Source organism: Harpegnathos saltator, unplaced genomic scaffold (genome assembly GCF_003227715.2).
Source record: "Harpegnathos saltator strain DR-91 unplaced genomic scaffold, Hsal_v8.6 scaffold87, whole genome shotgun sequence".
Lineage (NCBI taxonomy): Eukaryota > Metazoa > Arthropoda > Insecta > Hymenoptera > Formicidae > Harpegnathos > Harpegnathos saltator.
The window spans coordinates 608756-621623 of record NW_020230714.1 but is presented as its reverse complement, the minus strand read 5'-3'; the positions used below and the strand labels follow the sequence as shown (position 1 = coordinate 621623).

The 12868-nt window shown below is 47.0% G+C and overlaps 4 protein-coding genes across 10 annotated transcripts; 2 read left to right on the top strand and 2 right to left on the bottom strand.

The window, feature by feature from the left end:
• The first annotated feature begins 4 nt into the window (after positions 1 to 4).
• Positions 5 to 1538, top strand: LOC105191989 (PQ-loop repeat-containing protein 1). Its single transcript, XM_011155835.3, has 4 exons — positions 5 to 549; positions 689 to 825; positions 926 to 1142; positions 1228 to 1538. The coding sequence occupies exons 1-4, from the start codon at positions 350 to 352 to the stop codon at positions 1418 to 1420; spliced, it is 747 nt and encodes a 248-aa protein (XP_011154137.1). The 5' UTR covers positions 5 to 349; the 3' UTR covers positions 1421 to 1538.
• A 196-nt stretch (positions 1539 to 1734) lies between these two features.
• Positions 1735 to 4663, top strand: LOC105191988 (uncharacterized). 3 transcript variants are annotated; one of them, XM_019845494.2, is made up of 8 exons: positions 1735 to 2074; positions 2142 to 2377; positions 2566 to 2843; positions 2957 to 3317; positions 3402 to 3794; positions 3861 to 4073; positions 4154 to 4422; positions 4508 to 4663. In XM_019845494.2, exons 1-8 carry the CDS (start codon positions 2047 to 2049, stop codon positions 4530 to 4532), a joined length of 1803 nt encoding a protein of 600 aa, XP_019701053.1. In that variant the 5' UTR covers positions 1735 to 2046; the 3' UTR covers positions 4533 to 4663. The 3 variants fall into 3 exon arrangements, with proteins under 3 accessions (XP_019701053.1, XP_011154136.1, XP_011154134.1); XM_011155834.2 differs by having other exon boundaries at positions 1735 to 2377; positions 2981 to 3317; XM_011155832.2 differs by having other exon boundaries at positions 1735 to 2377.
• A 151-nt stretch (positions 4664 to 4814) lies between these two features.
• Positions 4815 to 12386, bottom strand: LOC105191991 (N-acylneuraminate-9-phosphatase). Of its 5 annotated transcripts, none has more exons than XM_011155839.3 (3): positions 12205 to 12386; positions 6651 to 7134; positions 4815 to 6078 (listed from the first exon to the last, which is right to left on the bottom strand). In XM_011155839.3, the coding sequence occupies exons 1-3, from the start codon at positions 12334 to 12336 to the stop codon at positions 5891 to 5893; spliced, it is 804 nt and encodes a 267-aa protein (XP_011154141.1). In that variant the 5' UTR covers positions 12337 to 12386; the 3' UTR covers positions 4815 to 5890. The 5 variants fall into 5 exon arrangements, 4 of the variants coding, with proteins under 4 accessions (XP_011154141.1, XP_025163238.1, XP_011154143.1 ...); XR_002163158.2 differs by lacking the exon at positions 12205 to 12386 and adding an exon at positions 6219 to 6559 and having other exon boundaries at positions 6015 to 6143; positions 6651 to 7574; XM_025307453.1 differs by lacking the exon at positions 12205 to 12386 and having other exon boundaries at positions 6651 to 7574.
• Positions 7948 to 11671, bottom strand: Neurochondrin (neurochondrin). The gene has a single exon (XM_011155836.3). It carries the CDS (start codon positions 10921 to 10923, stop codon positions 8692 to 8694), a length of 2232 nt encoding a protein of 743 aa, XP_011154138.1. The 5' UTR covers positions 10924 to 11671; the 3' UTR covers positions 7948 to 8691.
• Positions 12387 to 12868: the final 482 nt, after the last annotated feature.

Genomic DNA, 12868 nt, shown 5'->3' with positions numbered 1-12868 from the left:
CATAAAACTTCACATTCTTTGACAGGTCGCGGACCCCGCAGACCGAAGCACGCGAAAGAATGGAGGTGGCCTGTGTGTGTTATCTCGGAAGTAAATGCTGACGATAAATGCACGGTGTTAGAAACGATGCTATAATTGGACATATTATACAAGGATATTGAGTCTATTAACGTCACAAATCAAAGACAGATATGAGCTTATATTATCATTATTGGCGGAAATGGGCAGCGTGACAGGGACGGCGAGTAGCTCAGACGTAACCTAAAACCGTTATAATATTTGCACATGCAATTTTTGTGATATGATGTGTTAGCGCATTGTTATACGAGACACGGTATGCTTCAAGTAGATGCCTGTCGCGATGGACAGGTATGAGCTGACATTGAAAAACGTAATCAGCTGGATCGCATCGGGTGCGATGATTATCGGCGGAATTATACCATATGTACCGCAATATAAGGAAATCAAGAGGAAAGAAGATGCGGAAGGATTCTCCCTTTATGTTTGTCTCACTCTTTTAATCGCCAACACGCTCCGTATACTATTTTGGTTTGTACTTGTTTTATGTTAAGTTATATTGTTATATTTTGCTCCAAGTATTTTGTCTCTCTAGATTTTAAATTATATATTTATAATTACATATATATGGTAAGAGAATAAGATACTCATATACTTACATTTGTCACAGGTTCGGCAAACATTATGAACTTCCCCTCTTGTTGCAAAGTGTACTCATGATTTTTGCAATGTTTGTTATGATTAAACTTTGTATCAATATACAAAACAGATCACAGATAATTAAACCAAAGGAGCATGTGTTTACAGGTAAGGTCAATTTTATTAACATAGTATTGAAGAGGCTATATACATTATACATATATAATATTAGCTATATAGATTTATAAAAATAATATCTTTTCCACAGATTTGGATGTTAGATTTTTTTGGAAGTGGACAAACTTTCAATCCTACTTGGCTTTTATGATTCTATTTGCCACTGTAAGTGGTATATTAATGTATTTATTTGTGGATATACCAATATTTATTGAAGTTGTTGGATTATTAGCGGTGTTGATAGAAGCTATGCTTGGTGTTCCTCAATTTCTAAGGAACTCTTCCAACAAATCCACTGCAGGGATGAGGTAAAACACATTTTGGACAATAGGAAAATAATTAAAAGATTTGTATGCATGTCTGAATTCAATTGATATTCCACTTCATTTTTAGTGTGACTATGGTAGCTATGTGGACGCTAGGGGATGTTTTCAAGACCTGCTACTTTATCTTGAAGGATACTCCGGTGCAATTTCAAGTATGTGGTGCTGTTCAAGTCGCAATTGATATTGCTATTTTGGCACAAGTGTATATTTATCCAAAGAATAACGCGTCACACATAAGGACACCCACTAGAGAAGATTGAAGAACGCTCAGCGAGTTATTCATGTCGTTTTACGTTTATATATACAAGTTTTCTTAATGCAGATTTATAGTAAGATGTGAAAAATATATTTTTATATCGATTGACTGTTGCGGAGGAAGATGTTTATATGCATTTAAGTTAGACCAAGTTTCTTAACATTTACCAAATAAGGTGCAGTTAATATTTTGATAACGATATTGACGTTCCATGACGTTCCATTTGTATGTAAGTATATACGTGAGAGTTACATCTCGTCGCTAACTGCACACTTAATGCCAAATGTAATCTATTCCTCATTTCATGTTAAAATATAATTGTCACGTTACGTTTTATCGGAATCTATTAATTGTATCACCGCATCTCTAGTTCCTACATATTTAACGAGGATATAGAGTGCAAATGGCGGGAATTTAGCACGTGCCCGTTGCTTAGCGGCAGAACGTCAACAAAGCTCCGAGGGCAAACATGGCACAGCTATAAGGAAAAATGACAAGTTTTTGACATCACTCGACTATCATACCGGCCAAATTCTTTCGAGGAAACAAACCGCTTAATAATCATCCGTTATAAGTTTCGTAAAGTTATACGTCACGAGTAAAGTTATTCGAATTAACAGAAATGACAAGATGCATGAAGTTAATTTAAAGAGCAGCGGTGAGTGTATTCATTACGTCGATGATCGATATACGGATGTCTAATCTAATACTGCATGTCGCCACAGCGTATAATCCAACGGGACAGAATTATTTCGAGCAACTGGCAGCGTACAACTCGATGAGCCAACATCTGCGACGGATTTTACTGGCGAAGAGCGTGATCGACACGAGGAACAAGAGTTACATGTGCAGAAGGAGCAAAAGAAGTAAGCCAGCCGCCGAAAGAAGAATTTACTCACTCCCGGAAATGACGGACGACATAATCGACAGACTAGCTTACGATACTCGGCATCATCCAATGGTAAAGCTCACTGCAAGTGGCGCATTCCAAATGATGAAAAAAAAACAACAACAAATTACAAGTGTAATCTACAATTCCGCGTGATTACTTTGAAAATCATATTCTAATGTGTCTATCTATTGCAAGTAACAGATGGAAACAGTGATAATTTTAAGCTCACACTATTTCTCTTCAACTTGCCAATGTAGGACATATTAAGAATGAAGTCGAATGGGGAATGTCTGGGTTGTTTCTCTCGTGATGTGGACCATCGTCAGTCGAGAAACTGCGGTCGACCGTGTTGCAAAGCAAACAGTCAAGTGTTTCGTCGACAACGATTAACGTCGAGGAGCCAACGATCGGCGTCGCCCACTGCAGCGTCGAAACGTAAAAAATTCATATCTAATGCAATTTACGAAAAGGAATGCAAAACCGCACGGAAGAGTCTTTACGCGGCTGACTCATCCGCAAATTTTCCGCAACGGAGGTGAGACTGCGTCGAACTTGTATTGCTATTTAAGTCGTATTAATCGTGTATCTATTTTTATCTCAACGTACGTTTCTTTTTGATTATCCTTGATAATGTGTAATTATTTTTAGTTTCTCTTTTCTTCGTCCTCGTAGAGAAAGAAAATTTAAAGACGAGACGGATACGGTCTTCGTTCCTTGCACGACTGCTACTTTAGACCCGACAAGAGTCAAAACGACGTGTCATTCTCCGACGCGAGAAGTGATCGACCGTCGCTCGGTGTCGTCGAGGACCTCGCGAAGCCACGATGATTCTCATCACGACGACAAAGTCGTCGAGCGACTTGCTTGTCAGAGAGAGGACGAGAAGAAGTACATCAATTTCGTCTACGACATCACCAGAGAGATCATGCAGGGTGGCCTCTATACCGATAAGGAGCTGCAGGATGTGTTCAAGAAGCACCTCGATAAAAATAAGGGAATTTTGAGTATGGTATGAATAACAATAGTGCCTTGAACAGATCGAGAGAAGGAACGTTCCCAGTAATTTAAAATTTACTGCTTGCCTTTGTTTCAGAATAGAATGTTATATGAGATCTACCAGCTGAAGAGCTCTTTGAACATCCCGGACGAGGAATCGGACATGGACGAAGAGCTGGAGGACCTGATCCACGCGCAAAAGCTGCTGCACATCTCCGAGATTCGACCGCCCACGCCGCCGAAGGTGCTGAACGATAACAAAGTGATGGAGAAGCTGCAGGCTTATCAGCAAGCGATGGACGCTCAGGACAGGCAGCCGAGCAACGCCGCTGGGAAAACTGTGGTTCTGGTCGACGCGAATCCTGAGCTGCTTGTCACGGAGCGAGACGTGCTGATATCGCTGATGGAAGCGGGCATAGATCCCAAGCAGGCGCAATACGTCTGCAAGAGTCTGTTTTACAAGAGTAAGGACACGATCCTCGACGAAACGGTGAGACAACCCGACGATCAAGTCTCGTCGCTGCGGAAAGTAATGTGCGGTTTGGCCTCTACTTAGATCCAAGTAGAAGCGGAAGTTTCGCACCTCTCGGTCTCGCAACCGGCGAGCTACGAGTCGCGAGACGGCGACAGGCAGACCTCGCACGCAGTCCCGATGGCCGAGAGCATTTGCTACTCTGTCGAAAATGGTCCGGTCGTTGGCACGGTGGAACAAGAAGCTGGCCCTTCCGCGTCGGATCTCGTAGCCACGCAAGAGGAGACGGTAGAAACGGTAAAGAGAGTTGGTTGTCAGAGAGAGCCCGACGCTCAGGTAGAATCTTCATAGGCAACGAAAGTCTTCTTTTTGTCTAGGTTCAATCGGAAGCGGAAGCTTCGTATTCCTCGGACTCGCAGTTTGAGAAGTCAGAGGGGTCACCAAACGACGACAGACAGACCTCTCCCACGGGCGAAACGGCTGAGAGTTCTAGCGCGAATTCTGCGAAGGATGATGATTCGGCCAGTCCCTCGGGGAAACAGGAAGCCGCCTCTTCAACATCGAACCTCGTGTCCACGCAAGACGAGACTATAGAAACGGAAAACAGCGAGTCCCAGACAGTGTCAGACGGTCTCAAGATCAGATCGTAAGCCGAAACGAAAGATAACGCGGATACGTTCGATTTGGATTCCAAGTTGGACTTGTTTCCGACGTTCCGTAAATGTTTTCAGTTCATCTCTTCAAGGAGAGGAATGACTTGAAGCGCTTATGCGAAGCGGCACCAGCCGGAAACCAGATTAAGCATTTTCCGACAGCCTCGAATATTTTCTGTTGCCATACTTGTTGTTAAAAAATACCCACTCTCCCATTATAGCTACGGTTTAGCCGTTGTACGTATCGAGTCCTCGCATTCGTCCGCAACGTATTGTGCTAGCGTGGAATAAACGCCGGGTGCCGTCTGTGGTCCGGCAGCGTGCTGAAGTAGACAATGACAAGAAAAGAAAGAAACAGAAGCGGAGAGAACATGAGACGCGCGCATTCCGGTGATCTCGTTCATATAGATTTTTATTACACCCTGATTTCACTTGCTTCACTTCACAATACGCACACGTACTGGTGAGACATTTGTAGGACTCGTCGCGTTCATAGAATTTCCATACATATACACTGAATTCTCCCACATTCCTCCCCTGGCAGACGGAATATACATACGGTGAAAAAATAGACGTCATGTACACATTCATGTCTCGCGCATATACAACATTCTGTACATACCTAAGTACAGGTACCGGTATACAAAGTGTCACGTGTTTGTACAACAGGAGGTTCACAATACGGATACGTCACCGTGCGAGCGTATTATCCTTTCGTACGTATGTTACAGCGCGTCTTTAAGTTACACAAAGCGGATAAAACAGCTGTATGTGGTGTCTCCTTATTAGAGTCTACTTTGTTCGTTTACGCTACGTCTACTGGCTCTGCTTGTGCACGTGGTTTTGTACATGTGTTCCGTCTTCTTCACCCGATATACATTGAGGTACGTTTAGTTTAGCTTCAAGAAGGTAACTAAAGAGTAATATCTCATTGCGGATATATCGGCTATCGGAAATTAACTATGATAACTATGCGTATACAGCTACCTATAAGAAAAAACGTTTACACACACACACACACGCACACGCACGCACTCACATACACGCGCGTGCACACAATCAAAAATAAATTTGTATTTCAGTTGCGTTATACTTTGCATTCCTTTGCGTCATACGAATAGGACTACTGCTTCGCAACTCAACATGAGTACGTTGTAATTACACGCTTCATTCTCCGCTGAGAAATTTGCGAAAACCTACGGAGCTATTCCGCGTGATAAACTTCAAAAGGGTCAAAACAAGAAGAAAACAGTAATATAGAAGAAAGAAAAATAATAGATGTCGAAGTGCCTATGCCTGAATGTTACTGTAAAATAGGTAACAAACAAAACGTACATTCATTGCACGTTCGCGAGAGAAATGTAATGCAACCAGAATCGGAAAGGCATACATTTTTGCTCGTGAGCGTCGAGTCTTACGGTGTGAGAGAAAATTGGCTTGATACGCTTCAACGACTGCCCATTAGCTGCCATCGGACGCGTTTGAAGAGCAGTCTTCGAGCTCCGGCGCCTTGGGACCTCTGTCTAATATGCGCATGAGTTCCGTCACGTGTCTTATTGTAAAGTTTGGCTTGGGGTCTCCTCCCAAGAGACGAGGCTTGTCTGCGGTGGGTATCCACACGGTCCCGCAGAGTCCAGCCTCGATACCACCTATACAATGTAATGTCGACATTTATTGCGGCGCACACCATGTACCATTGAAGACGCATACCTTTCTACAAGCAAAAACAGAAACACGGGATAACGGTAATGCGTTCGCTATCGCGATTCACCTCCTCTCCACAACTCACCCTATATGTATGTTCTTCATGTAGTTACTCGGTAAGCAACCAATTAATATGTTACGTCAATGTCGCAAATTAATTGCAAAGAAACGAGTCATAACATTCATGTAATGTCACCGTTAGTTGGTGATTTCAGGAGTGTAGTTGTATGCAGCCAGATGCTCAAAAGCTGTAACACTTCACAAAGCTGTGAAGTGGATCTTGTTTGTTCACGTGAATATGGAGAGAGAAAAATGTGCTCGTTGTCGCGCCTCAGATAGCACAAGATTCCCCAAAATGTGTTCTGGATGTCCTCAGGATGTCATTCAAGGTTGTCTTGAGCCTATCCAGGACGACCTTAGGACGTCCTGTGCTATCCGGGACACATAGATCTCTCATGAGAAACGATACGAGTGACCCTGGTAGCGAACGCATGTAAGCCGAAGCGCATATCGATACCTAGAATATCGGTCTCCAGCTTGTCGCCGACCATGATGCACTCCTTGGGTCTGACGTTGAGCAAGTCGCAGGCCTTCTGGAATATCTCAACGTCCGGTTTCTCCCACGGGAGATCACCCGATACCAGGATGATATCGAAGTACTGCTCCAGCGACAGCTTGCGCACCTTCTCCCACTGTGCATTCGACGGGCCGTTGGTGATCAGCCCCAGCAGATACTTCTTCCTCAGCTGCCGCAGCATCGACACGGTGGCCGGTGTCAGTACCATATAATGATATCTTAAATACAGCCATCGTTCGTAAACCTTCCTCGCAAAGCGCGAGTACTTGTCGCCGAGGGCCTTGCTCCACAAAATGGTGCGCCAAGCGTCTAACGTGCAGGTCGCGTTGTCCGGGCATTTTCTGAATTGCTTGAGAAACACGGCCGTTACCTTGGCGGAGACATCTTCGGGGATTCCGTATTCTTGCGTCAATTCCTCCGCCAACTGTAGGTAAATGTGTGCAATAAAAGCTTTCGCCTTCGTTATACGAATTATAGACGAATTTCGTGACGTTAGAGAATGATGAGCGAAGAACTGAAAATGAAGAAGGTAGAAACTGAATGTGGATGACAGTGATTTCTTCCACATTCAATACGCATGATCGCGACGGTGCACGTACATGTCGTCTCTCACTCTATCTTGTCGCAAAGTTGATACATGTTCTTCGTCGTGAAAAAAAGTATAAAAAAATGGGAGAGAGAGAGAGAGAGACGAGAATAAAATGTCTTGACGAAGCGATTTTCCAAGACTGACGAGACACACGATGCGAATATATGATAAAGACGAATATTGAATGTGGAGTTTTCATTGATCAACCAAGATCTCGGGACGAGAGGATACAGCGGTCAGTTAGGAGAGTTTAGGGCACTTAATTCATTATTAATGATTACCTAGAAAATGCATTGATTCATTGAAATACTCGAGCCGATTAGTGGACACTCGAAGTGGCACCCGCGGACGTTGCTGTAATCACAACAAAATCAGTTGTGCCAACAACTACAACAACAACACATGTTATACCAAAACCCTATAAGTTGTGGCCGTGGAAAGATATCTGGAAACCGGAGTAACGTGTGGCCTCCTGTACGGTCTAACTTAAGCAGCCGCTAAAGTCTAATTAGTCGCGTCGTGGTATTAGTTGCATCTGCTTATCCGGTAATCTCTCTTTGATCTGTCTCTGTTACAGAATTAAAACTGTATGAAGAGCATTAGGTATATCAGTGACAGAGTGGACGATGCGAGAAATCAAGTGAATACTTAGAAAATTCCTTCCGTTTAATAGGAAAGCACTTTGGCATCGCATTACAAAATCTTCGTCGCATAAACAATTTGTCGCTAGACGTCTCAGAGTGTGTTTTGTGTGTGTGTGTGTGTGTGTGTGTATGCGTATTTCAATGGTAAGCATCTCAAGATCACAGATTAAAACTAACGTAACGATCTTCCTTTCCGCGGTGCAGGGGAATACAAGAAGCGTTTGATTGCAACTGACAAAAGCGAGTGTATTTGTGTATCGAAAAATCTCATGTTAAAAAAAAAGGCTGATGTATCTCCGGATGTACACGATTTACGAAATATTCCTCCGAGCGTGAAGCCTCTTAGCCTTCTTGCTTGCCAGGAGATTATTTCCAGACGTGATGCCGTCTAAATATATCCTGGACTACGGACACATGTGTACTTCAAATATCCCCTAAGCGGGAGACGTGTGCAATAATAATTCGCGTCGCAGAATCCTACGGAAGCTACTTACAAAGCTATTCTTTTGTAGAAAAGTACAATTCGTGCCGATCGGTCGGCTGATCGATCGATCAAATCGATCACTCGACTGATCCTCAGCCTGATCTCGCATCTCTACATCGTACATTTTTTACATCAAGTTCGCCCGCGATACAAGTGGACGATATAATTACAACAGAGCAACCAACACGCGCGGGTTCGCGCTTAAAAACTAGCCAAGAGAAAAACCAAGAGAGCTACATAGAGCAACGTAGATCAGTGTTCGTCCTAGTCTCCGAAGAGATGCTTCCCGAGCTCCATCATGCGATGGTTCCGGCAGACGGTCAACGCGCCGCACTTCTTCAGCACCGAGCCGACGCTGTTGTCGGCCTTCACCAAGTGGCACAGCAGATCCTCGAAGGCGGACTTGACGTTCGGCTGCAGGCCGCCTATCTTGACTTTCTTCAGGGTCTCAATTATCTCCTCCGCCCAGCCGGACTCCAGCGTGAACTGCGACAGCCAAGGTATCACTTGCAACACCCCGGCCATCGTCTGCATGCCCAGGAACCACAGTTCCATCAGCTCCAACCAGTGCTCTTTGTACGATATGGCGACCACCAGCTCGGTAGGGTCGTTGCCCTCGTCGATGATGTATGCGTCCCACAGGAACCTTATGGTCGCCTGAATGTAACGGCATATCGAGAAGTCGTTCTTCTTCACGCGCTTAGCCTGCTGCTTCAGCAACAGCAAGCCCAAGACGGCCAAGTGGCCGTGCAGCACCAAGTTCTCCGGGATTTGCTTCAGCTCCGGTAGATTGTTGAAGATGAACTTCAACAGCGAGATGAACGTCGGCGACTCCTCCACCAGTTTCGCCTCCAACACGGTAATGTTCATCAGGACGTTGCAGATGGACACCATCGCGGTTCTGGAGTCCTTCATGTCCTCCAAGAGACTCGAGTCCAAGTCCTCCGTACGATTGCCATCCTGCAGAGCTTTCAGACGCTCTGCCCTTGGCACCGGCGGCTTCTTGTAGTGCACGATGGTCCAATGATAGGACAGGCACTCGAACAGGACTTCGTCTTGCTTGTGCTTAAGGAGAATCTTCCGGGCGTCTTCTTCCACGGCCAAGTAGCACAAAGCGGGTAACAGTAGTCTCAGTATGTCGTTCTCGCTCATCGGGTCGTGAACGACCGGTTCTCCAGAAGACGTCCCTTCGTCCGTCTTGCCAGCCTTGGCTTTCTCGGCTAGTTTTCTGTTGCGATGCGCGTAGAAGGTATCGTTTGCCACCGTCAATACGTACGGCAGTACGGCGTAAACCTGAGGACGCATCGCGGTGGTTTCCTGAGCGAGCCAAGCTGTCAGCACCCTGACGACAGCGACGACGAACATTTTCTCCTCCATATTCGTCAACGTCTTCATCTTCGACACGGCATTGAGCAAACCGATGACCGCTGCAAAGGAGCCCTTCAGGGCTGTGTATAGCGACTGCTTCTCCTTCTGGTCCAAGTCCAGCTGATCCGCGACGATATAGCCCAGAGAGACTTCGAGGATGACGAAGCAGGCAGTGACCAACTCGGCATTGGCGAGCACAGCTTTCAGCTGTTTCCCTTCCAGCTGCATCCGCACTTCGATGGACGCCAGCTGTATCAACAACAGCAAGAGTATCTTGGGTTTCTCTTTGTCGCACATACTCCACTCTGCTCCCAAGAGATCCATCATCACGGCCGCGAGCTTCAGAGCAGGGTCCCGTTGGTTCTTGCTGATCTTCGAGCCCAAGATGTCGCTCAAGCCCTTGTGGATGCTCAACGGCCAAGACTCCTCCTTCGCGGACGCGGAGACCACGTCCTTCCTGCTGGACTGCAGCAGGGCCTGCAGGATCGCGCATAGCTGGAACTTCCTCTCCGTGTGGTCGGTTTCAAAGTCCAAGGCGACCTTGTGGATGATCGCGTGGAAGGGCGTGCTGTCGGTCGGATGCCAAGCTTCCGGGCCGAACCGGCCGACCAACGTCACCAGGATGTTAAGCGCCTCGTCCGTCTGGAAGCTCTTCTCCGCGTAGATGTCGCACATCTTCGGGATCGCCTGCTGTTCGAGCAGCGCCTTCTGCCCAGGTGGGTGCTGCGCGATGCTCTGCAGGCAGGTGTACGCCTCACTCACAATAATCAGCATGTCGTCCGCGGCGTCCTCGTCGGCCTGAGACACTATATCCAGCAGCGCCGGGATGTGTGCCACCATGTCCGGGTGAGAAGCCAGCTCGGCCTCCCCGCAGAAGGCGGTTAAGATGGACAACGCCACCGATTTGTACACCTGCGGCGGGCAGTCCACCGGCACGCTGTCGCTGGCGAGCAACCTTTGCAAGAACTTGGCGCCGATGGCCTCGAAGAGCATCTTCTTGGCGGCCGGACTGCAGTCCTTGCCGTCCACGAGCTTCGTGACCATGAAGAGTGCCGCGAACTTCTCCGAATCTGAGTCCACTGCTTTCAGGATGGACACGCACTTTGTGACACTCTCGGGGACGCTCATGGTGATGCAGGTCGTAGGGAGCAAGAGAGAGAAATAACAGAAGAGAGAGAGTCGCCTGCGAGACTGGCTGAGATGCTTAAAACCTGACGTGTTTTTTATACCACTGTGCCGAGTAATGTCATCGACGTCGGGCGAGGGGGCAGACAGACTTCCGTGCTCTGGACAGGCGTCACCGGGTGTCGCGGTGTCCGTCGCGTGGCATAGTCGCGAGCTGACTGGCAGTCTTCCCGGAACGGTCCTCTCGCCGCTATCCTCTAGCCTTGCCCTTTGACACACTCACCGAGGCGGCCGAAAATAGCCGTCGATCGTCGGCGCGCCACGTCGCTGATGTGCCACGTGTGCGCTTTGCCGCGGCTCTTCGTGCTCGCTTCGTCAGCGGGAAGCCTTTCTGAAGGCTCGCGCCGGAAAAATTCCACTCGTGAGCGGCGGTAACCTCAAAAGTATCTCGCTCGCGTGCCGGGGACGATGCGCGAACGATGCGTCATGACGACGTGCGTCTTCGGCTTCGACGATCTTCGCTTTGCTGGTTGCAACTTACAATTAAGCGGCGCATTGGTGAGCTCGCACGCGACGCTGACGGAAGTGTCCTCCCGCTTATCTTTGCGCTTGTCTCTCGATTAACTCGAATGACGTAACCTTCGCGCGAACTTCGCAGCGCGGTCAATGCTGAAGTGGGGTGCAGATTGGACTCGTTTGCTTTAGCTGTACTTTCTGCACTTCGCAGCGGAATAGATAGACATATAATTGCACTTTGCAAGAGAGAGAGAGAGAGAGAGAGAGAGAGAGTGAGAGAGAGAGAGAGAGTGAGAGAGAGAGTGCGAGCGAGAAAGAAGCGGCGGAAACGATGCAGAAGGTGCAACTAAAACAAACGTAGGGTCGTACCCGAGGAAGCGCAAAACGACGGAGGGGCTCTCCCCGGGAGAGAGAGAATCCGCAGAAGGTGCGAGACGCGGCGACGAAAATAACCGCCGCGTCGTAGAGAAAGCGCGCTATATCGGGGAGTCGGCTCGTATTACACACGGCGCGCGCGGGACGGGAGGGGGGAGTGACAGGAAAAACGACGAATTCTATTCTTGCGAGAATGCGGGGTAAGTGAGCGTCGTGGAAGAGTACAACGGTCGTGCGAGGAGCGAGGCGTATGCACGTACGTGCAGACGCACGCATACACGCACGCACGCGTGACCTCTCGACGGCGACTCCTCCTCCCTCCTACGGGAGAAAGTCGCGGCGATCGGATCGAGGGTTAGGACATGGGCGGAAAATAGTGTCTGCTTCGCATACCTTGCGACAGGTCTGATTGTCGGCCTTCCTGGTCTCCACGAGGGTGTTGTCCAGGTCGAACAAGATCGCTGCCGGAGATAGACTAGACAAAAGGGACTGCTGGTGCTTGCGGAATGCTATTGCCATCGTCATCCCCTGTGACAGTCATGCGCGATATGGGGACAATTCATTATCCGAGATACCTTACATTAGAGAGAAGCCTGAGAGAGACCGTGACGGTAATTTTCCTGTAACACTATTTTCAAGCGCCTCCATGTCCATTTTCTGGACAAAAACTACGTCCGTTATTTTTCTCAGTGGATAAGTAGGACTGACCACAATTTTCTAGTTCTGTTCCGTGCTATGTTTGGAATGGATCAGATGATTAAATAAAGATGGATAATCAACCTCTCTCTCCACGTCTCGTCATTTATATTGTATTATATTGTATATTTATAATTGTAATAAATTATATAATGTGATGAATTATTCTTCTAACACCCGTATTCATAGTCAGGCCTTATATTTACGGCTTCCTTAAGTTTATCTTCAGATGGCCTGTAGCTGATAAAATAATCCGTGCAGCATCTAAAGATGGATATAAGAAGGCCTCAAATATAAGACCTGACTTTGAATACAGGTATAAGACATGCATATAATGTAAATAAGTTTAAAAATTATATAT

Coding starts and splice junctions, on each gene's coding strand:
- Neurochondrin (XM_011155836.3), bottom strand. CDS start 10,923: ATGAGCGTCCCCGAGAGTGTCACAAAGTGCGTGTCCATCCTGAAAGCA.
- LOC105191988 (XM_011155832.2), top strand. CDS start 2,096: ATGATCGATATACGGATGTCTAATCTAATACTGCATGTCGCCACAGCG. Junction 3,795..3,860: donor ACACGATCCTCGACGAAACG/GTGAGACAACCC, acceptor GCCTCTACTTAG/ATCCAAGTAGAAGCGGAAGT. Junction 4,423..4,507: donor GACGGTCTCAAGATCAGATC/GTAAGCCGAAAC, acceptor AAATGTTTTCAG/TTCATCTCTTCAAGGAGAGG.
- LOC105191989 (XM_011155835.3), top strand. CDS start 350: ATGCCTGTCGCGATGGACAGGTATGAGCTGACATTGAAAAACGTAATC. Junction 550..688: donor ACGCTCCGTATACTATTTTG/GTTTGTACTTGT, acceptor CATTTGTCACAG/GTTCGGCAAACATTATGAAC. Junction 1,143..1,227: donor AAATCCACTGCAGGGATGAG/GTAAAACACATT, acceptor CTTCATTTTTAG/TGTGACTATGGTAGCTATGT.
- LOC105191991 (XM_025307453.1), bottom strand. CDS start 7,278: ATGTGGAAGAAATCACTGTCATCCACATTCAGTTTCTACCTTCTTCAT. Junction 6,079..6,650: donor GCTGGAGACCGATATTCTAG/GTATCGATATGC, acceptor TACATTGTATAG/GTGGTATCGAGGCTGGACTC.